General features: G+C 39.5%; 1 protein-coding gene across 2 annotated transcripts in view; it reads right to left on the reverse strand.

Moving 5' to 3' along the window:
* Positions 1-27,165, reverse strand: part of GRID2 (glutamate ionotropic receptor delta type subunit 2) — a 724,654-nt gene that overhangs the window by 430,287 nt on the left and 267,202 nt on the right. For both annotated transcript variants that reach the window (XM_068270973.1, XM_068270982.1), the window contains exon 6: positions 25,144-25,263. In XM_068270973.1, the coding sequence (XP_068127074.1) occupies positions 25,144-25,263 (120 nt within the window). The remainder of the gene's footprint in view (positions 1-25,143; positions 25,264-27,165) is intronic.

Raw genomic sequence — 27,165 nt, forward strand, 5'->3', positions numbered from 1 at the left:
AAACACCTTGTTTAGCAAATGAAAAGCAGATACAAATCTGTAATTGAGCCAAAATGCAAAATGCAGCAAAATGCAGTCCACTTTAATTCAATACTGAAGATTCACTTTATTTATGCCAGCTCGACTTTTTCAAACTCATTCCAAAAACAAAGATTCATCCACTTTAGCTGATTAAGAAAATTACTGTTCTATTGATCTGACATGCTTGGTGTCATCCGCTGGTGTTTTCTGATAAAGAACTGCCTGGAGTTACTGAACTTGCTACTGATAAGATGGTTTATACAGCACTCTGATGACATATAATTTAACTTACTGCGCTTCTCACGAGGGTGGCCTTGTCTGCTGACAGTATAGGACAAATAACAATATTTATTTGAAAGAAGAGAATAAAATCATCTACACATTTTTTGCGAGTACAAATATATTTTTCAAACACTGCAAAGTTATTCATTTACAGTTATTGTTTTATGTCACAATATCCAAAGAAAAAAAATCAACTCAGCTTCTACTGGCCTTTTATTTCTGCTATGAAGGATATTTCATCATTCCTATAGAGTAACTTCTTCAGGTCTGATGAATGAAGTAGATTCCTAGGCATTTTATAAATACAGCTAATCCACTTCAAGCAACAGTCTAGCTAATTGACACTAATACGCACTAGGGATGAGCGAGAATGCCTCTGGAAGTCTTACGAGAATTTCCTTGAACTTTGGGTAATTCCACAAATTTTCTTTGAAACAAATTTGCGAATTGCATCAGCTGAAGTCAATGGCGCTGACTAGTTAACAGCAGAGCTACCATACCTGCTATTATCACCAAAGTTACTAAATATAAAGAATAGTAGTAGGAACTAGGGGTGGGGGGGGTGGGAGGATTCAAAAATAACTTGTTGCTTTTTTGAGAAATTTGAACAAGTCATTTGGCTGCTGATTACAGGACAACTGATAACTGGAATTAAAACCTCTTCCAATTTCAGTAAGAATTAAAAAATAAAGATAATAAAAAGGTCAAGGAAATGGTTCATTTCATGCACATGTTAAAGGAAAGAGTATACCAGTGAGAATCCATGCAAAAAGGGTGCCAAGTATATTTGTGCATTGGAAGAAGCAGCTAGCAGAATACTGGCAATACTGCCGATATTCTACCTAAAACTTCATCTACATGGCACAAAGATCTAACCTTGCCATAAACTCTAAATCTAACACTACCTGTCTTTGCTAAATGGAATTTTGGGCTCTGGCTACATCCAGCACCCAAGTTATACATCAAATTACCTGCCTCTTACCAGTGACTATGTGATAAACAATGTGTTAGCTATTAGAGAGGGAGGTTAGGGTTTAACACAGAATAGGTCTTTTTTAGCTCTATATTTAGAGATGGCCAAATAAGTTCACTGGCAAACAGTTCCTGGCAAATAACCACCATTTGCCATTCACTTTTTAGCAGAAATTTTCATATCCAAAATTTTAATTTAACATTGAAGTCAATGGCCACCAACTTTACCGGTTAATTGCAAAGCCCCAATGCATGCGGTTTTAAGGATTCCTAAGGATTCTCATTGGTCAAGGACCAATAGGGAGCACTGGAGGGAAATTCATGGATGCTTCTGGCTTGCTATACTTCTTAAAGGGGACTCCCAGATGCCACCATGAACCCTCCAGGGCAATGACGGCCACCAGCTTCTACTGGGAATTGGAGGGTCCATGTTTAGGACAAGGGTTCTGGGGGTGAGGGGGAGGCATGATCACTCCTCTCTTCCAGAAACCCCCATACAAAGGACCATGGAGCCTGGTATAGCTCTTGTGCAGAGTCCCACACAGTCCAGCCTCTGTAGTCTGGCTATCTCAGCCTGCATGGATGACAAGGGGTTAAAGAGGCTCTGGATGGGGGATCACACATCATCAAAACCAGAAATTTTGGCTGTAGAGATACCCTGAATGAAATTCATAAACGAAAATTTGCGAACGCTATTGCAAATCCAAAATCATGATGTCCGTCCATCACTACCTATATTGGAGTTAGGAGTAGGTCATTGTTCTTGGGATAACTGTAAATGTGCATTGCTAGAGATACTCTCACATGCAGGTGGAGAAAAAGATGAGAAATGCCGGCACTGCTGTAAACTGCTTGTTTGTTCATAACACATGGTACAACAACGTGGATTCAATTGTATGCATATTAAGAGCTAACATACCGGATTGCTGGTGAAGCTGTGCGGTGGGTGCTGGGGGATGAGGGCCTTACGGACGTTTCGCGCAGATGCGCTTCTACAGAGGCTGCCTCTGTAGAAGCGCATCTGCGCGAAGCGTCCGTAAGGCTCTCATCCACCATGCACCCACCGCACAGCTTCACCAGCAAACCGGTAGGTTAGCTCTCAATATGCATGAAATTTGAATCCACGTTGTTGTACCATGTGTTATGAACAAACAAGCAGTTTACAGCAAAGCCAGCATTTCTCATCTTTTTCTCCGCATGCATATAATGTCTATCTGAGCCTGAGCATGCTGATCTAGCTGCATCGCACCGGATACCTGGTCTGCACCCCTGCAACCCTCCCTGCACCCTTAGCTGCAGTGCTAGCACCTTTCTATCCTACCTTCCATTGAGAAACTCTCACATACCTTTTTCATATCATATATACACTAGATACTTAGCCATGCTGCATATGTAGCAATTTCATTTTTATTTTACTTCATGGAAATGCGCTGTCAATTTTCTAATGTTCACAGAGCTAAAATCTCAGTGGAAATCACTGATCTTTATGGTGAGGGTATGCTTATTGCTCACTGCACTTGTAGTAAAGGCAAACATGTGTTTTTTTCCTCTGTTTAAGTACATCCATAGAGGTTCAGTAAAGCATTGTGCACAGACACCAGTCACCCTGGAGATTATTGTTCTCTACAGCAACATCCATTTAATGTGCAGGATGCTGACTGAGTGCAGATATGCATAAACACACCGAACCTGAATATTAATATCATTCTAAGCATAATGTTCAAATAAAGATATAACATGCCATGGGCTTAAAGTCCAACTCCACTTTCATTGAACATTACAAAAAAAACAAACATAAATCACTGAGTGAATCACAAGTATTTTCATATTTTCAAGCTATAAATTGTAAGTTTCTCTTTCAATTTGCAACCAGTTATGGTTTTTCAAATCCAGCTGAGGATGATATTACATATCGTTCCCAGCCTGCCTGAAAGCTGTACTCTTTGAGGAGTACAGATTACCTAGAAAGGTCCTAGTTTATTTCATAAGTAATCAGCCACACAGAGTAGGAGCTTGTTGCACATTTTCCACACCTAGACTAATTCACTGACTGGCAGCAAATTGGTGGTGTTTAACTTTACAGCTAATGAAGTATCACTGGATTGAGCAATGAATAGAAATAAGATTTAAAGCAGATCCGAGATGAAAAACTAACTATAACAAGTAACTTGTCTATATATCTTATCTAAAGTTTAGATAGTTTACACAACAAATCTAGCTGCACACAGCTTTAATAGAATATGATTCATTCTGCTTGTGATACAGTGATAGCAGTAATGTTGTTTGTAAACATTACACAGAGGCAGGCTTATCTGCATCTTGAGCAAACAAACCTAATCCCCCCTCCTCCTCCCTCCTCCCCTCTGCCTCTGAAATCTCTGGCTAGTAATACCTCCCCCTCCTCCTGCCCAGACTGAGCTCCCATGAGCTCTTGCTACTGTCTGAAAGTGCCTTGGCTCTCTGAAAGCCTGTGGGCGTGGCTTGTTTAGTTTATAGGGAATTACAGTATTAAAACAAAAACAAAAAAAATTTGGCTTGAGGAATGCCCTATAAACAATAGGAAAGGAACCCAATTATGCAATGTGTAAGAGTTCATCTTGATTCCACTTTAATTTCAACTAAGCATGCTCTTGACAGCTTGTCTACTCATCTCTGTGTAAATGAGTCTGGAAGTAACCATAGAAGCAGATTATCTGTATAATAACTGAAAGAAGAAAGGGTTATCTTTAAAGAGACTCCGTAACAAAAATTGCATCCTGTTTTTTATCATCCTACAAGTTCCAAAAGCTATTCTAATGTGTTCTGGCTTACTGCAGCACTTTCTACTATCACAGTCTCTGTAATAAATCAATGTATCTTTCCCCTGTCAGACTTGTCGGCCTGTGTCTGGAAGGCTGCCAAGTTCTTCAGTGTTGTGGTTCTGCTATGAACTCCCCCTTCCAGGCCCCTCTATGCACACTGCCCGTGTATTATTTAGATTAGGGCAGCTTCTGTCTTCTCTCTTATCTTTTACAAGCTGGATAACTCGTCCTCTGAGCTGGCTGGGCTTTCACATACTGAGGAATTACAGAAAAAGGCAAAGCTGTTTGCAGGAAGAAACAAGCAGCCTGAAACTTCAGTGCATGAGAACTGCAGGGGGAAAGAAACACACAAACGATCTCTTCAGATTCAAAAGGAAGGGTGTATACAGCCTGCTTGTGTATGGATGTATTTTCTATGTGTGAACATACTGTACATCAACCTACTTCCTGTTTTGGTGGCCATTTTGTTTGTTTATAAACAAACTTTTTTAAACTGTTTTTAACCACTTGTAATGCGGTGAGGAGTGGCGAAATTGTGACAGAGGGTAATAGGAGATGTCCCCTAATGCACTGGTATGTTTACTTTTGTGCGATTTTAACAATACAGATTCTCTTTAAAAAGGAACTTTAACCCCAATCAGTAGCTGATACCCTCTTTCCCTTTTCTTAAATAGATCATCAGGGGGGTCTGTGTGGCTAATATTGTGGTGAAACCTCTCCCACAGTGCGATGAAGTGACCATGGTCCTAACAGGTTGCTGTCTATGAATCTTATTGTACTGTGGGAAGTAATGCATTTTTCCAACTACCAAGCAAGCAGTATTTCCCTCTGTACATAGAACTCTCAGTAAACAGGATTCCGTTCAGATTACCTGTCAGAGCTAATGATGTCACTACCATCAGTGACATCTATAAATGAGGTAAATCATGGAGAAGAAAGAGTTTACAATGGGGAAACATTGACTAAATCATCTATTAATTAATTTAGTAAAACATACACAATTTTATTTATTATATTATTTTCAGTACAGGTCCTCTTTAAAAGGGCACTATGGGGAAAATGTTGCTGTTCCATTATCTCCACCATCAATTGTTTCATATGGACAACATACATTTCTCCATAGAGCTTGTGTGAAAAAATAGGTCCTAGCACCATTTCTTCACTTTTAAACAGCTGATCTGCATGAGTAAATAAGCTGTTTCTAATGGGTTAGGGAAGTAACTAAGCTGTTAGTGAAGGATATTTATCTATCTCTGCACACAGTTGATTTTTAACTCAGTGCACAAACTTCAGAGCCGTGTTAGTGCATGCTTCTCATGTGTAGCTATAGAGAAATTGAGGAGCAACTAAATAATGTGAAAATAGCTAGTTTAGAACCTATGTGTGTCTGGTCCAAAGTCAAAAAGCTTCACCCCTCTACCACTGCTTTTGTTGTTAGCCGCTTGGTGTAAAGTTTTATTAAACTGTAAAAACGGAACTTATGTTTTCTACCTCTGAAGCACACATTCTGCCGTCTGGAGGTAGATGACACAGGGATAATGCTTTTGACTTTTGGACCAGAAAGTCATAGGTTCTAGTTCAGCTAGTTTAATGATATTCAGCTAGCTGCCTCCTAATGTATCTACTTAATAGCTACATGTGAGGCTCATATCAGTTAGGAGAGAGCAGGGTAACAACAGCCCATCACTAACAGCTTAGTTACTTCACTAACCTGTCAGTAACAGCTGATTTACTCATGCAGGTCAGCTTTTTAGGAGAGAAAAAAATGGCTACTTTTTAACACACAAGCTGGAGAAATGTATGTGGTCCATATTAAACAACTGATGGTGGGGATAATGGAACAGCATAATATTTGCCATAGTGCCCCTTTAAACAAATATGGATGCTAGAGAAAACAGCTCCTCTGTATTAACACATCAGGAAATTTGAAAAAAAAAGTGTGTTTATCTCACTTCAGGGTTGCACAGTGTTTTCACAGACATGCTTTTTTTTCATCAAACTTTTAAAATACATTATAAACAAAGTAAACAGTATTCAAAGATGACATCTTTTAGGATGGACGCCTCTGGTCCCTTTAAGGACCAGAGGCTTTTTTCCCGTTCCTTCCCTTCCCAATCACTGTGATTGGCTCACAGTTCACTTCCTCCAGGAACACCGATCAGTTTAAGACCACGGTAAGCTGCGGCGTAGAAACTATGCCACATTAGAGATAGAGAGCCACAGATGCCGTGCAGATTTCACTTACCGTGGTCCGGAACTGGTTAATTTCAGCCAAGAGGATACTTTTTATTTCCCACATCTCAGTGTTCCTTTTAACAGTATTTACTGTAATGGCGCACATGACACACACTACATGTGTTCACTGCCAGGCCTTTCTCATGTGTTAATAATGCATAAAGTTTTAAACCTAAAGGTGGCCACACACCATACAATTAAAAGAGCCAATTTTACACCAATTTGATAAATACGATCGTTGTCCCCAAAAATCAAAAGCTTTTATTTGTTTTCGAGATCGATTGAATTTCCTGGGTTTTTTTTTTGTTTGTTTGTTTTTTTGAGATTGGACATGTTAGAATATTCAGATCAATTTTATAAAGAATTGTATGGTGTGTGATGGATTATAAAATGGCATGTACCTATTCAGTTCATACCAAACCAAACTTTATTTATTCACTTTTTTCTCTTGATTTTTCGAATCAACCACTTTTTTCTCAGAGTTTACAATCTTTTATTCCGAAATTGTGTCAATCTCAAAAATACGTGCATGAGAAGATTATGAACAAAACTTCTGATAAATTGGAATATTGGATCAGAATGTTTAAATCAAACAAAAAAATGTATAGTGTGTGGCCATCTTCATTAAGACCTTTCCCCAAATCATGCAGCAGTATGTGAACAATCTGAAGGACAACTTCATCACGAGACACTTGCGACATGTGGCAAACTTTGGCATAAAATCCCTGCAGTATATTTTACAAGGAACACAAAGCTTTTTTTTTTCTTCACACTGCTCCGAGTTTAACTTCATCATAACAAGCACAACTATATTCTGTATTGGCACATATTTCATGTTTTATGTGCAACACAGGGTAAAATAATAGTGGTGGCGACTGTACGAAGTTCTGAGGAATTTAATTGCATCCTGAGAGAGTGTGGATTAATAAAGTTTATTCTCAACGGATTCTCCAACAAATGGGCAAGATATAAAAATCACCTATAAAACCAATGCTGCAAGCACATTTTTTTGTGCACAGGCTTAAATTCATATTTTTATTTAGTGTCTGTGATACATATACACCCAAAGATGATAGATATACACACAAAAGGATAATGGATTAGCTAGCTAGCTACCTCGCGAGCAAGCTTGCTAGCTAGATAGATGGTTACATAGATAGGTAGAAAGACGTTTTTCATCACAGCTTATATAATTATTTGTACTTGGAATAAATGTGTAATATGTTATAACACAATTATATACAAGAGTGTTGCTAGGATCTGAAATTATTATTATTATTTAGTATTTATATAGCACCGACATCTTCCACAGCGCTGTACAGAGTATATTGTCTTGTCACTTAACTGTCCATCAGAGGGGCTCACAATCTAATCCCTACCATAGTCATGTCTATGTATGTATCGTGTAGTGTATGTATGGTAGTCTAGGGCCAATTTAGGGGAAGTCAGTTAATTTATCCGGCACCGTTGATCAGGTACGTCTACCTCCCTAACTGCCAACTGTCACTTGCTGTGTGTCTCTGTGGTGTGCCTGACACTATGGCTGAGGAGGAGGCAGACTATTGCAGCACAGTGGTAGAGGTTTGGGGCACTACACATGAACCCAAATTATGATTATACAGAATTCGTGAGCCCATCACTGCTCACTATGATCCCCTCACTTTGCCCCACTCTTTTTACATATCTCTAAACACTCCATCTACCGTCATCTATGCTTAACTCAAACCTCACTCACACTTCCTTCTGCCTAACGTTTGGTTCACACATAAATCTGTACATTTTCGGTCCTGACCAGTCCTGTCAGTTTTCTATAATTTTTACCTGACAGGATTGGAACTATACAGCTTTTATGCGTGAACACACCCAGGGGTGCCTCTAGCTATTTTGTCACTCCAGGCGAGGAAACCTGTGGGGGACAGAAAGAGACACAAAGGAAACGGAAGGAGTCACAGGAGGACAGAAGGAGGTACACAGAGGGGCAGCGGGAGGCAGAAATGGGGAATGAAGGAGGCACAATGGGGGGCAGAAAAAAGCACAAAGGGGGTCAGAAAGAGCCACAGGGGGACAGAGGAAGGTGCAGGGGATAGAGGTGGCACTTGGGGACTGAAGAGGCACATGGAGACAAAAGGAGGCAGAGTGGGACTGAAGGAGAAACAGGAGGACAAAAGTGCCACAAGGGAACATAAGGAGACACAGGGGCACAGAAGGAGGCTTAAAGGGAGACAGAAGGACAAACAGGGCGTCAGACATGGCACAAGGGACTGAAGGAGGCACAAGGAGGCAGAAGGGGGCACAAAGGGGGAAAAACGATGCAAAAGGCACAGGGGGACACAGTGGCAGCTACCTGCAATTTACGCTAAGCAGATGCAGCAGAAGCAAGGATTAGAACACCTACAGAGGGTGGGGCTTAGTTCAGGGGGTGGGGCTTAATCCAGCATCATGGCGCCCCCAGGACCAGTGGCACTCCAGGCAGTGGCCTGTACTGCCTATGCCTAAAAGCGCCCCTGAACACACCCATAGAAAACTGATACAAAACTAGTACAAAACTGACAGGACAGAACAGGACTGGACCAGAAATGTACAGATTTAGGTATAAACACAGCCATAGAAAACTCATACAAAACTGATGCCAACTGTCAAAAACTCACAGCACAAGACTGGACACCTTTTTTTTATTTATTTACCTTTTAAGCCAAACTAACTGCTCCTCACTTCCTTGTGACTAGCTCGAACCTCTACTCCACCACTACCCTGAAACTAGAACTAACTTTCCCCATCTCACTGTGCCTAACATTAACCTTCTTTTGCCTAAATCCCATATTCCACATCTCCTAGCCTATTCCTAAACCTACTCTCTCCCATGCCGAACCCCAACACCTACCTTCAGTTCATCAAGAACTAACCACTCCTTCTCCGGTGCCGAACCCTATTATATCTGATTTATGTCCCCTCCTTTTTTGGTGCCAATCCCTAACCTCCTCTTATGAGCCTATCCCGATATATCTGCACAATGCTTTACTTTACCCCTTCCCTTTCACTTTGTCTAATCTTAGCATAGCAACCAAAGCTCAATATTATCTTTCTTTCCTCTTTCCTCCCACCACCCTGTTCCTTGTAAGTGTTTAACACTTACCACCCTCTCAGGTTCCTAAGGCTACCCTCTCCCTTGTTCTGTAATGATTCCTAAACTTCCTTTGAACGCCCTTGACCCTGTGCCTAGCACTATTTGCACCCCCACCCCACTATTCATAAATAATGTTTAAACTTCCCTCCACACTATTCAGTGCCTAACTTCACAACACTACAAATGCCAACCTGAACTGTGGCAAATGAGCCCCTATTTACTTATTGAATATACATGTATACATTTTTCATCTGAACAGAACAAAGAAGATTCTGTACCTTACTTTGCATGTATCACGGGGCCACCAGTAGAGACTAATTAGTCAACAAACTAACAAACTATAGATAATGAGGATTCCAGACTGCTGCTAGGACAACAGATGCACATTCAAAGAGTACTTAGTGATACATATATTCCTGTATATATTCATATTTATAAGTCCTTGATAATAACAGCACAACAGAATTATGTTAATCTTGATATAATTTTCTCTCTCTCTCTCTCTCTCTCTCTCTCTCTCTCTCTCTCTCTCTCTCTCTCTCTCTATATATATATATATATATATATATATATACATTATATACATTAAATACTGTCACTGGAGCTTCTGAAAGCAAGGAAGGAAAAATCATTAACAGCCCATAATGTAATAGGTCCAAATAAAAAGAACCCTAGCCAGGCAATCAGTTGTGTGATAAGTTTAACTCTGTGGACTTATCTCATTAACTGGTTCACATGTTTCAAAACCTGGACAGCTGGATTCATCAGTATGCAGCACATCAATCTCTGCTTCCTGCAATCATTTGGAAATCTACAGGCTGTGTGTAACATGGAGATTGCCTTATCCTTGACGCATTATCCATCACATTGCCAGGTATGCTAATACTAAAATCGGAGCAGACCCTTTGCCAGTGTACAAGGACATTGCTAGGCAGATGCTGAAGAAGCAAGCTGCCATTTAAAGAGGCTAAGTGACAGCAGCAATGAGCTTGATAGATCAACACAGGGCATTCTATTTACATTTGTATTATATCTGAACAGGTGATGATAACGACTGATCAAATAACACTCATCAAGACTTCCAAGTGACAGAACGCAGTATAATTGCATGTTGTTGTTATTATTATTATTATCATCGTTATCACCATCATCAATATTTTGAAATCGCTACATTTTAACCATTTCAGCCCGCAGGGATTTTTCACCGTATGCATCAGAGCAATTTTCACCTCTCATTCATTCGCTAATAATTTTATCACTACTTATCACAATTTATTGATCTATATCTTGTTTTTTTCCGCCACTAATTAGGCTTTCTTTGGGTGGTACATTTTGCTAAGAATAATTAATAAGAAAAAAATTGAAAAAATTCATGATTTCTCAGTTTTCGGCCATTATAGCTTTAAAATAATCCACACTACCATAATTAAAACCTATGTATTTTATTTGCCTGTTTATCTCGGTTATGACACCATTTAAATTTTCTCCCTATCACAATGTATGGCGCCAATATTTTATTTGGAAATAAAGGTGCATTTTTTCCCTTTTGCGTCCATCACTATTTACAAGCTTATAATTTAAAAAATGTTTGTAGTATACCCCCTTCAAATGCATATTTAAAAAGTTCAGACCCTTAGGTAACTATTTATGTCTTTTTTTTTTTTTTATTGTAAGTTTTTTTTTTCCATTAAAAATTTTATTTGGGTATAATTTTGGTGTGGGAAATAAACCGTTAATTTTTAATGTTATATGTGTAAATTGTAATGTAAAAAATATGTAGATGTAGTTTTACTATTTGGCCACAAGATGGCCACCTTGAATTTTTGTCCCCTCCTTGTGCTTCTCGCTAAGCGGAAGTACAAGGGGGATGCGGAAATTTTTCCGGGCAGAAATACGTAGGCCGCTTGTAAGAGCGCTTCGGTTTTTCTGCTGGGGAGACGGATCGGTGATCGGGAACCATGTTCCCGTTCACTGTTCCCAGGGCTACCGGGGGACACCACGGGGGCACGGTGGTGCAATCGTGTGTGGGAGCATGCCGAAGCATGACACCGCAGCAGAGCAGCCGCCTGGACGTGAGCTTCACGTCCGGGAGGCAGAAATAGTTAATATCCTGTTTATTGCAGGGGATACAATGTTTCCTTCTTTACTTATATTTACTCAGACCAACAGACACTGACAGGTCCAAAGTGAGATGCACTGATAGACATGGACTGTGAAGGGCATAGCTTTTATAGTCACTGTAAAGCCACAAACAAAGACAAATAACATATTGACAGACACATTTGGATGAACACAGACTATGAAAACACAAATAATCTAAGTCAGTTCATGTATAAAATGAGCTTTGCCAGTGTTAAGAATGTCTATGTGACCAGCAGTCAGCCGTGATAAGCCTCACCACAGTATTGTCATGCAACAATAATCTGAATTGGTTTATGGTACTTTATAAAGCACTGTAGAACTGAAACACCAAACATATTGATCCATTTTTTAAAAGTATGAATTCCTGATTTAAAAAAAAAAACCTGAAGAAAAATAAATTGCTGAGATAAACAATTGTATATACAGTCTTAATCCTGTACTTTTACCGAGTCTTGTGATTGGTCTAAATTTCCATGGTATTCTGATTTTATTCTGATTTCCAAGAAAAAAAATTCTGCGATTGGTCCAATGCTTCTGACTAAAGGTGGCCATACATGGTACAATTTTTTCATTTTTTTCGATTAGATAATTTTGTTCAATGATTCCGTTAGATCGAATATAAAGATTTGTCCAGCATGTCCGATCTGATTTTTCTCGAAAAAACTGGATAATCATTCAAATTTCTTGATTGAAAAAAAAATATTATCAACTTTCATTTGATTCGATCATTTAGATCGAATAAACGAGATAATCGAACGTTTTTATTGTATCATGTATGGCCACCATTAGAAGTATTTAGTCAATCAGAAAATTCAGTAGTGTAACAAGGATGCCCACATACTAGCAAACATTTTAAAAATATAGCATATTCCACAAAAACAAATAAAAAAAATACATAATTTTACATAATTTCCATGGAAATCAGTAATCTGAATCAGAAATTCTGATGTAATCTGCAGGATTAGAAATCAGTATTTGCAGTAATCGGAATATCCGCGGAATTGGAATTTGGCATTTCCAACCATCCCTAATTAGGATTTGTACATTGGTTAACATCTTCTTATTATTTCCCTATAATTACTGTATGAGGGTGTCAAAAGGTTTTCATGTAAATTGCCATTTTTGTCAGATTTTTACCATGATTGTCTTTGTTCACTTGTCCTTCTCAATTTATAAAAAAGGAAAAAAATCCCAATTTCCTGCATCCTTGTAGCCTTTATTTTTCCATTTACAAAGACTTCATGGAGCTATCCTGTTGCTGCAGTACTTTGTATATTACTAACCTGATTTTGAAGGCAAGAAAAAGCATGTGCAACATTGGCTGCCACAAGAAGAAGGAACACAGATGGAATCCTAGAGCCAGGCAGAGATTATAATCAGGAGGCAGCTCTTAACACAACAATCACATAGTAAATGACTGCCTGGTTTGGCCCAACCACAGTATATAGCTGAATACTCACCCGACAACCCAGGAAGATGTATCTCAGCGACAATGAGCATTCCCCGCTCTATCTTCCTGGGGGCAGGATCCTGCAACATCACGCGATGGTACGTGAGGGGCGCAAATGGGAAGTCAAACTATTGCGGCACTTTGTGTGGAATCATCACGGGCCTTAAAAATCTGCTGTGATGGTCGTTATTGCCGTGCGTCACCAAACAGCGTTCACATAATCGTACACCTGTACCCAAATCGTGAGATCACAGAAACGATTGCTTCACGCTCAAAAAATCATTGGTCATCGGAAAAAATAGGTGCAGAAATCAGGTAGTGGGTACAGGCCTTAAAGGGTCACTTAAGTCTCTTTAAAAAAATGAGTTTTACTCACCTGGGGCCTCCAGCAGCCCCCTGCAGCTGTTTTGTGCCCACGCCGACTCCATCAGATGCTCCTGGCCCCGCCAGCAGCCACTTCCGGTTTCGGCGACAGGAGCCGACAGGCCAGGAACGCGAGTGATTCTTTGCGTTCCCGGCCACAATAGCGCCTTCTGTGCTGCTATATGGTATATGCTATATGCTATAGCAGCATAGAGGGCACTATTGTGGCTGGGAACGTGAAGAATCACTCGCGTTCCCGGTCTGTCGGATCCTGTCGCCGAAACCGGAAGTGGCTGCCGGCAGGGCCAGGAGCATCTGATGGGCATGATACAGCTGCAGTTGGATGCTGGAAGCCCCAGGTGAGTAAAACTCATTTTTGTAAAGAGACTTAAGTGTCCCTTTAAGAGAAAGTGAAACTGCAACACATGATCTGATCAGCAGAAAGGATCACTACATGTAACCTGCCCTCCCAACAGAACCTTCACAACTGTAGTAAAAAAAAGATTGCCATAGACCCCTCATCTTATCATCACCACACCATTTGTCAGTTCCTTTCCCTGCTCCTCTTGATTTAAAATTACTATTTGATAGTCCACTATTGAATGTTTAGGATTTTGAGTGGAATTATAGCTACCACTCTCTGGTTTTGTTTACTGAAGCTTCTCCAGAGATCTTCAAGGACCTCCAGTCATCAGTGATGAGCCCTGGTGATGTCCAGTGGCTGAGTAACTGCATTTACATAATATTCCTACTCCTGTTATGCAAAAGCAGAGTGAGTAAATTGAAAATGCTCAACATTTCTATAGGCAGACGTTTGAATCTACAAAACTGTTAATGGTAAGGCTGAAAAGTTGTTAAAGTGACTTTATTAAATCTTGGTTTGATTACTTTCCTAGATTTGCTTAAAATATTGTTACTACGGTGACATTGCTTTATGCTAAACTGCTTTCTTTATTCAACTTTCATTCAGCTTTAATGCAGATGAAAAAGAAGTCATTGTAAACCGATGCCGGGAAGAGACATTGTATGACAAATATTAGATTACAAAGCCGTAGCAAAGAGCAGTGACAGGAACTGTATTTTAAGACAGTCTGTACAGAATGAATGATGACATCTCAGGTGGATAATTAATAACAGCTCTAGATTGGTGTTTGGTAAATCCTATTAAGCTATATAGTACATTAAACTCTAAGGGCCTGTTTCCACTACACGCAGATTGGATGCAGAATGGATGCAGAAAAACTGACTCCAATGAATGTCTATGGGCCTATTCCACTAAACACGATTTTTCTGTTGCAGATTTTTCCATAGGCATTCATTGGAGTCAGTTTTCTCCATCCATTCTGCATCCAATCTGCGTGTAGTGGAAACAAGCCCTAAGTGTTTTCATATAGGCCATTATCTCCTTCACATCTTAAAGGGATCCTGAGGTGAGAGGGATATAGAGGCTGCCATATTTATTTCCTTTTAAACAATACCAGTTGCCTGGCAGTCCTCCGTATCCACTGCCTCTAATACTTTTAGCCATAGCCCCTAAACAAGCATGCAGCAGATCAGGTATTTGACTTAGGTGTTACTGGATTAGCCTTATGCTTGTTCCAGGGTTTTGACTCAAACACTACTTATGCCAGAAGATCAACAGGGCTGCCAGACAACTGGCATTGTTTACAAAGAAATAAATATGGCAGCCTCCATAGACTGCTCACCTCGGGTTCCTTTTTTTATCTATCTGTCTGTCTATCTATCTATCTATCTATCTATCTATCTCAGTGACAAGAATATATATATATATATATATATATATATATATATATATATATATATATATATATATATATATATATATATATATAGTATATACATATATATATATATGTATATATACACATATATTATATATATATATATATATATATATATATATATATATATATATATATATGTATATATATATATATATATATATATATATATACTCTGTAAAGCGCTGTGGAAGATGTTGGTGCTATATTCATAATAATAATAACAACAACAACAAGTAGTATTATCTATCTATCTATCTATCTATCTATCTATCTATCTATCTATCTATCTACCAATCTATCTATCAAGTTTTCCTTTTTTGATCACAGCCTACCTAGTCAACATTCTCCAATAGTCTCCAATCTTTGTAAATGCGCCAAATCCAACAGCTGATGTTAAAACCATTCTTGATTTTATTGTTTTTAATTATAAGAATTAGTCTAAAAGGTGCACCTTTTATACAACATGATAAAACTACTGTTCATCTTTGACAGAAAAGTTGAGAAGAACACATTTTGTCTGGGTAACAGCCACCTATTTTGTTCTTCAACAAAAGAAAATAAAAACAATCATTAAGACATCAGAGAGATTAGTCACAGAGCCAAACAACTGGAAAAAAAACCCAACACCATGTTCTCAAGCATGGGATATGTAGTGCATAAAACAGCTTAAACAAAACGTGGAGTGTAAGCATACATTGCACTAAGGCCCGGTTCACACTTGCGTTTTGAGCAAATACTTACCGGTGGAACGGTCCGTTCTGAGAACATCCGTTCGCCATCAGGAGGCCATCAGGATCCAGTCAGGTCACGTTCAGTTTGCATCCAGATCTTCTTCCGTTCTTCATGCGTCCTGGATCAGTTTCCGTTTTCAAAGAGGGGCCTGGAAGGTCTGGAAAAGCACTGGAGTCCTTCTTGGGGAGTGCCTGCTGTGCGGACATCATCCTCCTCATCCCGCGGGGCCCTGCGTCTGGATGGTAGGGGCCTTCCCTGTCCTCCGCTGTGTTCTGGGGTGGCTGTGGTGAGGCTGGCGGCTGTCCGGCGCTGGGTACATCCACATGGCCGCCTGTACCATAGAGAACCCCACAGGAAGTGGGGTAGGAGCAGGTTGTAATATTCCAGACCACAGGCCGGACTGCAGATCCAGATCCGGAGGAACGGACGAGTGCGCACGGGTCCATTGATTAACAATGGACCCTTAATCGTCCGTTCCGTTTGTGGACTTTGCAGTCCGGCTGCGGTCCGCAAAATAATGCAAGTGTGAACCGGGCCTAAAGCATTTAACTTCATTTCAGACGGATTAAGCATTTCAGACTGATTAATATCAATAATGGAAACAAACACTCCTTGAAAACAAACAATCATGGTTTTCTGTAATCAGATTTTTTTTGTTTACATATTGTAAATACCAAAGGTGCTTGTGTGCTTGGCTAACCAGGTCAATGGAACAATAGATATAGTAGTACAAGGGTGTAGTTGTGAACTAGTGGTCCTTGCCTCATTCCCGTGTACTGCAACATCTTGTTGCCCTCATAGTGAAGTATTTACCTAGATCTGCTGTGTTCTCACCTTGCATAAATCCTGGGCAAGGCTACTGTCTGAATTAGTGCACAGACAAAATAAAGTTATACTTTGAGTGAAATGTTTTTGTTAACATTTTATTAGTAACTGCATGGATGCTAATATCCATTTTTTTTAAAGAGGGATTGTTAGCCACAAAATCAAATTCCATTTACCTTCTGCTCTGTGTTTATTATGTACCCTGGGACTTTACACTGTATTGCAGGTACTCCAATCTATTCAGAAATGTTTCTTCAGTAGTAAATCTTATCCCAATCAGACAGGCTCTATTTGGTACATAGTCAATGAGAAGGAAGCTTTGTAGAGTGCATTGCCAGGCACTGGGACATGTGGCCCAATTCAAATCAACTAATTATAGGCTAGAGCAACATCTTAGAAAGTGACACCATATCTTATAATAAATGTTCAGGGAGAGTAACTTTTCTATATACAAAGGGCCTGTTGTATGATCCATGATCTCTGTATAGAATTGCATGACCATTTCACACAGGGCAGTGCAGGCATACCTTTCTTCACCAAGCTTTTGCCTATTGTAAAATCTTTCCTCTCCCAAATTTTAATTCTGAAAGTTATCACTGTTGGTGATATCCTTACTACTGGCAGGTTATCTGCAGGTAATGTTCATTTCATGAGAGCTCTATGCACAGAGGGAGACATTGCTTGCTTGGCAGTTGGAAAAAATGTTATTTCCCACAATGCAACAAGGTTCACAGACAGCAAGCTGTCACGACCATGGTTATATATATATATATATATATATATATATATATATATATATATATATATATATATATATATATATGTATACAGATATACACTAGCTGTGTCCAAGAGAAAAGTATATTTAGTGGGTATTTAAATTTGGTTTACACATTACATTTGTAATGAATAACTTCATTGCCATTATGTATCCATTTTTTCAAACTTATCTGATAATAATGTTAAGGTGTTTTAGTATGCAAACACTATTAAGGAAACATGGTGGTTAAAAGGTAGTACTTCTGCATCTACAATATGCATAAATCTCATGTATTTACAAAACCCAAAGACCCAGCAAATTAAAATGCAAATTGGCAAGCAAGGAACATTCTATTCTCAGAAATATGTGCCCATTATGTGTAGTTTTTATAATTCTCATTATGCTGCACTATTTACCCTGATTTGAACTCTACTTGCATGTCAGAGAATAGCAGATGGAGACACTGTTAAAAACAGATCAAGTACTAGGCTTGCTAAACATGGAAGCTTCAAGCTAATATTCAAATAAGTGTAGGATCATCACATGGATATTTATAACCTCAAAGCTGAATTTTGAACAAAAGTTTAAGTGAAACTCTAAGTCCAGAAAAAAATGCCTGAGCTATACAAGTCAACTTTTGATTTAATGGAAACCTAAGACAAAAGGATGTGATTAAAAAATACCCATAGATGGATGTTTCCCTTTGTAGAACCACATAACAGAAAAAAAGTTTGTTTTTAAAGGATATATGAGCTGAATTAAATCACTGCAGGTCTACTTACCTGGGGCTTCTTTCAGCCCCTGGAAGCCTTTGTGCCCCTCGCCAATGTTTCATGTCAGCCACTCTTCTTCGGTCCCCTCTATAGCGACCAGGGTGGCCACTCGTGGTCGTGTTCCTGTGGTCAGGAGCTTTCTGCGCAGATGCAGAGTGCCTGACAATGGAACTACAGTGAGGAACACAGAGGCTTCTAGGGGCTGGAGGAAACCCCAGGTAAGTAGATCTGCAGTAATGCATCCTTTACACATTTTGTAGTGGAAATGGGCCTTTATTGTTTCTGTAGTGCAAACTTTCTGATAGCACAACCAACATGTTATTTAAATTTGCCACTTTAGCTTTTCACTGGTTCATCTTTCTAGACCAATAGGAATACTTGCCATCAAATTCAATAAGTATGTGTCGGAAATCTGAATATTCAATGTGTGTATATGTAAGCTTATTTGAGCCTGCATGGATGTGTTATAAACATTTTCACTCACCAAAAACATGTCTTAAAAGCAAGATAAGAGGTGTCCAGATGATGATAAAACTGTGTTAAAAACAGTTTAAATATAAGGGGTGAGGTGGCTTACCTCAATGAAGAGAAGGTCAGATAATGGCAAAGAACTTTAATATGAACTTGGCAACACATTTTGTTGGTCTCACTCTCAGCCCACTTTGTCAGGCCGAATACAGTGCCAGAGTTCTTTATAGATGAACTGAAGGATCTAGAGAACTCTGGCACTGTATTTGGCCTGATGAAGTGGGCCAAGCCCACAAAACTCTTTGCCAAGCATATATTAAAGGGACTCCGAGCAGTGCAGAAACTATGGGAAGATGCATATCATTTTAAAGCTCTCTCTCTCCTCTTTCCAATGATGTATAAATTGCCGCCCTACGTCTTTTAGTTTTCGATATTTTCACAATTGAAATTCACGTGGCCGCGATTTCGATCGCAAAAATAGAGAAAACTAAAAGGCGTAGGGTGACGATTTAGGGGTTGTCAGAAAGAGGAGAAAGAGAGCTTTAAAATGATATCCATCTTTCCAAAGTTACATTGTATTCCATTCTGCAGAAAAAGTCACCCTGTGTAATACAATGTAACTATGGAAAGATGGATTTCATTTTAAAGCTCTCTTTCGATTTTTGCGATCGAAATCGCTGCCGTGGCAATTTCAATCGCGAAAATAGCGAAAACTAAAAGGCGTAGGGTGGCGGTTTATATATCATTGGAAAGAGGAGAAAGAGAGCTTTAAAATGATATGCATCTTCCCATAGTTTCTGCACTGCTCGGAGTCCCTTTAAAGTTCTTTGTCATTATCTGACTTTGTCGTCATTGAGGTAAGCCACCTCACCCCTTCTATTTTAACTGTTTGTAATGCAGTTTTATAATCATCTGGGTGCCTCTTATCCCTCTTTTGTGTCTCCCTAATGTGTCCATTACATACTGTAGTTGTATTTTTCTATGTATCTAGTAGGACAATGCAGAGAGTTTGGAAAAGAAAATGAAAGGAATAGACAGGAAACTGAAAATAAAGAAATGGTAAAATGATTTACGTTCATAGTAATACAGAGGCACTGGTACATGCATGGGCAAAGATCTGGAACTGCATGAAAGAACATGGTGAGATGTATATTACAATGTGCAGTAAAAACAAATTGCTGTGAAGTGCATACATACAAAAATTGCTGCTATAATCTGTAATTTCTTATCTGTTTATAAGCTCACTGTGCTTTTTACATATGTTGTATTTGTATAATTTTGTGTTTTAAAATAAATTACTGTAAAAAATAGACATGCAAATTTAAATATTTAAATAATAATAATTACTATTGTTAAGTAACTATTATTATTATTAATAACAATAATAATACTTTATATTTACTATTTTGACCTTTTAAATTCTACTCAACAAATTCTGAAAGAGTTTTCTGCTTGTCCCTAGTTTGCCGTATATTTTGATATCATGGTCTAAGAGTTGTAACCCAAGGGGATGTCACTCACCGTGATGCTGATGTCATCAGGCACTGAACCTTATCCATCACTTTTCACTTGTAAAAAGTGATGTGCTTAACATCCTGCCGAGCATGGCATCGACCAAATATTTTCCCTATATTTTCTTTGTTTTCTTAAATCCTATTTCCCATATTTCTATTTATAACCTGAGCTTATTTATTTGTTTTTTTTGACTTCTGCACCTTGATGCCTTTATTGGGGTGTGCATTTCTCAGTGCCCTTAAACACCACATTTCATTTATGATTTGTTAATCTAAAAATGATTCAAATGATTCACTTTTTCAAAGTTTTTTTTAACATTGTTGCAAACCATTTGCAACAGTGCGTTAACACAGAACTACAATAAAGTAACAGATGTCAGCAAATAATACAAACCTGCAAACTATGAGAAAACATTGGCAGGATGTCACATCATGTGAGAATTGTAAAAGGAAGAACAAAAGTTAAATGGCCTTTATAAACAAGCAGTGGATCACAGAAGGTATCTTGGGACTCCAAATGCACGAGTGCCAAAGATAACGTCTTCATCAACTTCTGAGACAGTTTCTTGTGATTTACACCTCCTTGGCATGCACTGAGTGTTATACCCGGGGCAAAGAACATTCCAGTTCAATCTATAGAGCAATGGCACTGAACTCAGCTCAAGGTGGAACTACATGAAATCCTCATCTTCTGCTGACATGTTGTGCATGCACCCCTTCTTAACATAATCCCATTACAAGGTGAGACAAGTTCCTTAAAATAAAGTGTCAGCAATAAAGAGCAACTTTGCAGTGCTCAAAGTTGAAGAGCAAAAATACTTCTGTTTGACCTTTAACGTTTCTGTTCATCATAGGATACTTCCAGACTGACTACATCTGTGATCTGAAATCCCCTTTTTATTATAATATGCTTAATATACTTCCTATTTATTTCCCTGTGATCAAGAATTGTCTCTGGAGACTTTGAACACATTAAGAATGAACTGTGCTCTCCTCAGAAGTACTAATGGATTCATCTTTATTTGAAGTATTTACCAGTAATCTCCAATGCATTAACATAACTAGCCTTTAAAAATCTGAAATTGAAATGACACAGAAAAAGTGTAAGGCTTAATTCCTTATAGTTCTCTGGCCCCCTTCTAAATACCTTTAAAGACTGAATTTATCATTGCCAGGTAATAACTTGAATTTTAATAAAGCCATTACTTACTACCAAAAAGTCTTCTTCTTTTTTTGCAGAGTTTAAGTGAGAAGGTCCTGGAATAATGTTCTAGTTATAATATTTACAGAATAGCTTTTATATCATTTTTATTTTTTCTTAATTGGTACAGATGTTCAATTTGCATATTTGTACATGCTTATCCGAACTCTAGTCAAACATACTTGGTTACAGCAAGCATAAAAAGACCAATGGCATAACACTAACTACAAGTTAGTATGGGAAAAGTATTCCCCAGTGTGATAATAAATTATATCAATTGTGTTAATTGAAAAGGGGAACTGCCTATCTAAAGACTTTAGATTGTTTCTGGCAACGCAAAGCTTATTACGACAACCACCATGAAAGATCCACATACAAACATATGCGCATTTGGATTGCTTCTAAATGAAAGGATATATTTGACCTAAACATATCAATTTTGTCTAATTACTATTACAGCATTAGAGGTAATTTCAGATAGAATTCGGCCCACATCGTTACTTCCATTTTCTTATATTAAATAGGGTGTTTATCATTATAAATCTGTACAAAACTTAATGACAGCATATTATAGAGAATTAACATCCAATAACAATCAAGTAAAGGATCACCTGAATTTCCCATGCATATCAATTCACTGCATATCATATCTTAAAACAATAGCAGAGTTAACAAGTGTAGAAACAAATCATAGGCCATCAAAAATGAAGTAAAACTGTGAATGTAATTGGTTATGATTCACACAAGTGTTCAGTTATGTTAGCTGTCATTCAAAATGTGATTAAGTTCTTAGTAGCTATAAGTTTTAGCAGGTGAATTTTGCCTCCAAAACGTGACTGGGCATTGAACTTGCCACCAGATAGATCTATTATCAGCATTTGTAAAGGTGCCCACTAACAATACAATTTTCAATAGAGAATCTCCTGAGTGATCTGATAAATGCGAATGGTAATAAAATGTCATAATACATCAATTATTTCACCAAAAATGAACCAATCTGTATTTTCTAGCCATCACAACCAATTATAAAAAAAACAAAAGTTTTTCCAATCCAACAAAATTGTATTTGAATGATCACCTTAACCACTTGAGGACTGCAGGGCTAAACCCCCCTAGTGACCAGGCCATTTTTAGCAAAATTGGCCACTGCAGCTTTAAGGCCAAGCTCAGCACACAAGTGATTTCCCCCCCCCTTTTCTCCCCACCAACAGAGCTCTCTGTTGGTGGGTCTGATCGCTCCCCCCATGTTTATTTTTCTTTAAATAAATATTATTGTTTTTTTTTTTCTAAAAACCCCTGTTTCTTTAAATGTATTCCCTCCCTCCCTCCCTCCCCACAGCCGGCCAATTATGGCGATCGGCTGTCATAGGCTTCTGCCTATGAGAGACGATCGCTCTCTTGTCCCCCATGGGGACAGCCGTGTGACACGGCTGTCCCCAGTGCAGCGCTGCTGCTCATCGCAGCGCTGCACCAAGTAAATAGACGGCGTGATCGCCGTCTAACAGTCTCCCGAGCGGCAATAGCCGCTCAGAGATTGAAGGCGGGGCGGAGCTCCGCCCTCCGTGCATGAGATACGCGCGCACCATGCGCGCGATCTCATGCAAAATAGAGCCCCAGGACTTTACGCCAATTGGCGTTAGGCGGTCCTGAGGCTGCCGCCGCGGCCACGCCTACTGGCGTGATGCGGGCGGCAGAAGGTTAAGAATCGTTCACAGTCAGTTTGGAATATCAACTATCGCTTGGAAGATTCTTCACTGAAAATTGTACTGTTAGAGGGCACCTCAATGCTGGCAAATAAGTGTTGGTTGTTTAAGCAGAAAAATTAGCACAGGATAGTTTCAGCATCAGGGAAGAATAGTCAAGTCATTTGAATATCTCTGTATGTCAGTATATATAAGCTGTGTTTTTCAGTTTTTGTCAAGAACCATGGCTTTTTATAAGCCGAAAGCTTACTGTTTATTCATCTCTAAGTTAGCCAATAAATGGTATCATCCTGATTCAAAACTCCTTGCTTTTACTGATGGCTAACACCGTACAACACCCAACTGCTTAGAATATCTCTGGATTCTTTTAATAAAGCCATACATTTCAAATGATTAAGAAATGTCAAAAGTGTAATCTATTTTTTTTTCTACTGTATTTTTAATTTGGGAGTAGATATTGACAAATAAACAGCTTTTTTATGTAAATTTAATTTCAATTTAAATGCAGAACCAATCAAACCCAGTTGAATCTTATTTTGCAAAATTTATTGTACACAAATTGCAACCAAATTTTCATCAGGTCTGAACAATGTGCATGTTGCTAAACATGTCAATTCATATATATATATATATATATATATATATATATATATATATATATATATATATATATATATATATATATATATATATATATATATATGCAAATTATCGTTAACAACAATAACAAATAACAATAACATTTCTATGGCACTTTTCTCCCATAGGACTTAAAGCGCTTAGGCTCTCTCTGATTAGGTAATTGATAGTAGGATGTAGTATTAACACAGGTGATAAAATTATATTTCTGCAAATGCCAAACTGAACAGTTGGGTTTTTCAGTCTGGATTCAAACACATCCAGAGATGGAGCTGTCCTGATCTGCTCAGGTAAGGAGTTCCATAATGTAGGAGCAGCATAACAGAAGGCTCTGCGATCAAAAGTTTTCTGGTGGACTCTGGGTATGACTAGATTATTAGAACCTGTGGATCTGGGATTGCAGGGATTGCTACGCAGCTGCAACATTTCTGTCATGTATCCAGATCATTGATATAGTTAAAACAAAGGTTATTGAAACAAAAAAGGTATCAATAGCAAAATACCATAACACTTTAAGACTTGCTTATTTGCTATTGCTACATAAAAAAAACACCAAATATAGATCACTCAGTTATTGTAGTTCTATAAGACATAATGGAGCATATTTACTAAACATAAAATAGCTGTGCACAGGAAGTGCACAGCAATTTTACCTGTACCTAGTGCAGTTACTTGCATAGGCTATCATTCATAAAGCATTCCTGCATGCGGAAATGCTGAAAACAGCTTACTTTACCGAGCACATAGCAAAATGTCTATTCATAAAGGCTGTTTCCACACAACAAGCTGACATTCCCGGGCAGAGCGATAAATTACCACCTTGTGCAGTGATTATCTTAACAAATGTTACCAAATGTCAATCCATAAAGATTAGAGCAAACGGTATGAGGACGGGGAATGCCGATCCCTTGGAGGTAGCGATAAGCATGCGGATTACAGCTAAGTCAATGGAGACAGACCTCCCAAGCAGCAGCAGTGAGAGCAGCGCACGGAAGGACTCAGGCAGCTTCTCCTGTTAAGCCAGCCTACTGCCAGCCTACTGCCAGCCTAGTTCGGGAAATCACCGCACTGCTATCGCAACTGGCAACATTTTTATGAATGAGCACACAGAAGTCTAAAATACCGAATGTGGTGTTTTCCCGCACTGATTTTATTTTCCGAACACACACTGAATGATAGCCATTGTGTGCTACAGTAGCAATATGCACGTTACCTAGGTAACACAAGTTGTGCTATTTGCTATTTCTACATACCTGACATAAATACCATTGCACAGCATTTTACCACAATTAAGTGAATATGTCTCAATTTAACTTTTTAATTGATGTCTTACCTTACGGGCACTCCTGCCGAGTTCTTCACCATAATTTGTACCCAGGATTTCAAAGTGGATGTTAGGATTATCCCCAACTTCATCAAATTCCAAAATACCAGTAAGTCCACTAACTGTACCCTGTCAATACAAAAAAATATCTTTAGTTTTAGTAAATATGCACCATTGTAAAAAAAACAGATTTTGTCAAGGTCAATGATAATCCTCTACATCCTAGAGTTACTGTTGTCTTTAAAGAGAACCTAAACTGAGAAGGAGATGGATTTTTTTCCTTTTAAAATTATAACAATTGACTGACTCTCCTGCTGATCCTGTGTCTCCAATAGAGTTGGGCCGAACCTCCGATTTTAGGTTCGCGAACCTGGTTCGCGAACTTCCGCGGAAGGTTCGGTTCGCGTTAAAGTTCGCGAACCGCAATAGACTTCAATGGGGATGCGAACTTTGAAAAAAAAAAATAATTATGCTGGCCACAAAAGTGATGGAAAAGATGTTTCAAGGGGTCTAACACCTGGAGGGGGGCATGGCGGAGTGGGATACATGCCAAAAGTCCCGGGGAAAAATCAGGATTTGACGCAAAGCAGCGTTTTAAGGGCAGAAATCACATTGAATGCTAAATGACAGGCATAAAGTGCTTTCAAACATCTTGCATGTGTATACATCAATCAGGTAGTGTAATTAAGGTACTGCTTCACACTGACACACCAAACTCACCGTGTAACGCACCGCAAACAGCTGTTTGTGTAGTGACGGCCGTGCTGGACTAGTGCGCACCATGGCGAGAGTGCAGGTTTTGGTGGCTTTACAGCCCATATGGTCGCCTGGCTGATGTAGCTGAATGACAGAACAGTGACTGTCCAGCTGATCAAATTTGGTCTGACCACAATGAGGCAACGACCTTATTATCGTGGGTGTGCCCCCCGAGACACTCATCTAGGCGCCGGTCATTGCTTCATTGTGATACGCAAGCCCCTTCACCACGGCAATGTAATGATCACGAAGGGGAATGGGCGCATGTACATGCCTTTTCTTTTGTTGTTGCAGCTGCCCGCAGTGCAGCCAGAAAAATTAGGCAGTCATGTTCACGCACCAGAAAAATTATTACAGCGGCCGCTGCTAGCAGCGGCCTAAAAAATTCAGCAATCCGCCTGGAGTCCCGGACCCTGTTGGTGGTGGCGGAGAAGGTAGTCAAGCGGCCTGCAGGCAGACATGCTGTGTGGAGGGACTGGGAGTGACTTAGTCTTCTTGGGGCAGGCCAGACAGCCAGTCACACGGCGTGCAGGCAGAGATGCTGTGAGTGCGGGGACTGACTTAGTCTTGGGGCGGGCAGCAGCCCTCCGGGATCCATGCCTCATTCATTTTGATAAAGGTGAGGTACTTAACACTTTTGTGACTTAGGCGACTTTTCTTCTCTGTGACAATGCCTCCAGCTGCGCTGAAGGTCCTTTCTGACAGGGCGCTTGCGGCAGGGCAGGAGAGAAGTTGGATGGCAAATTGGGACAGCTCTGGCCACAGGTCAAGCCTGCGCACCCAGTAGTTCAAGGGTTCCTCATCGCTGTTCACAGCAGTGTCTACATCCACACTTAAGGCCAGGTAGTCGGCTACCTGCCGTTCCAGGCGTTGGTGGAGGGTGGATCCGGAAGGGCTACGGCGAGGCGTTGGACTAAAGAACGTCCGCATGTCCGACATCACCATAAGATCGCTGGAGCGTCCTGTCTTTGACTGCGTGGACACGGGAGGAGGATTAGTGGCAGTGGTACCTTGCTGGCGTTGTGCCGTCACATCACCCTTAAAGGCATTGTAAAGCATAGTTGACAGCTGGTTCTGCATGTGCTGCATCCTTTCCACCTTCCGGTGAGTTGGTAACAGGTCCGCCACTTTGTGCCTGTACCGAGGGTCTAGTAGTGTGGCCACCCAGTACAGCTCATTCCCCTTGAGGTTTTTTATACGGGGGTCCTCAACAGGCAGGACAGCATAAAAGACGACATCTGCACAAAGTCGGATCCAGTACCCTCCATCTGGTGG

The sequence above is a fragment of the Hyperolius riggenbachi genome, chromosome 1 (assembly GCF_040937935.1).
Source record: "Hyperolius riggenbachi isolate aHypRig1 chromosome 1, aHypRig1.pri, whole genome shotgun sequence".
Lineage (NCBI taxonomy): Eukaryota > Metazoa > Chordata > Amphibia > Anura > Hyperoliidae > Hyperolius > Hyperolius riggenbachi.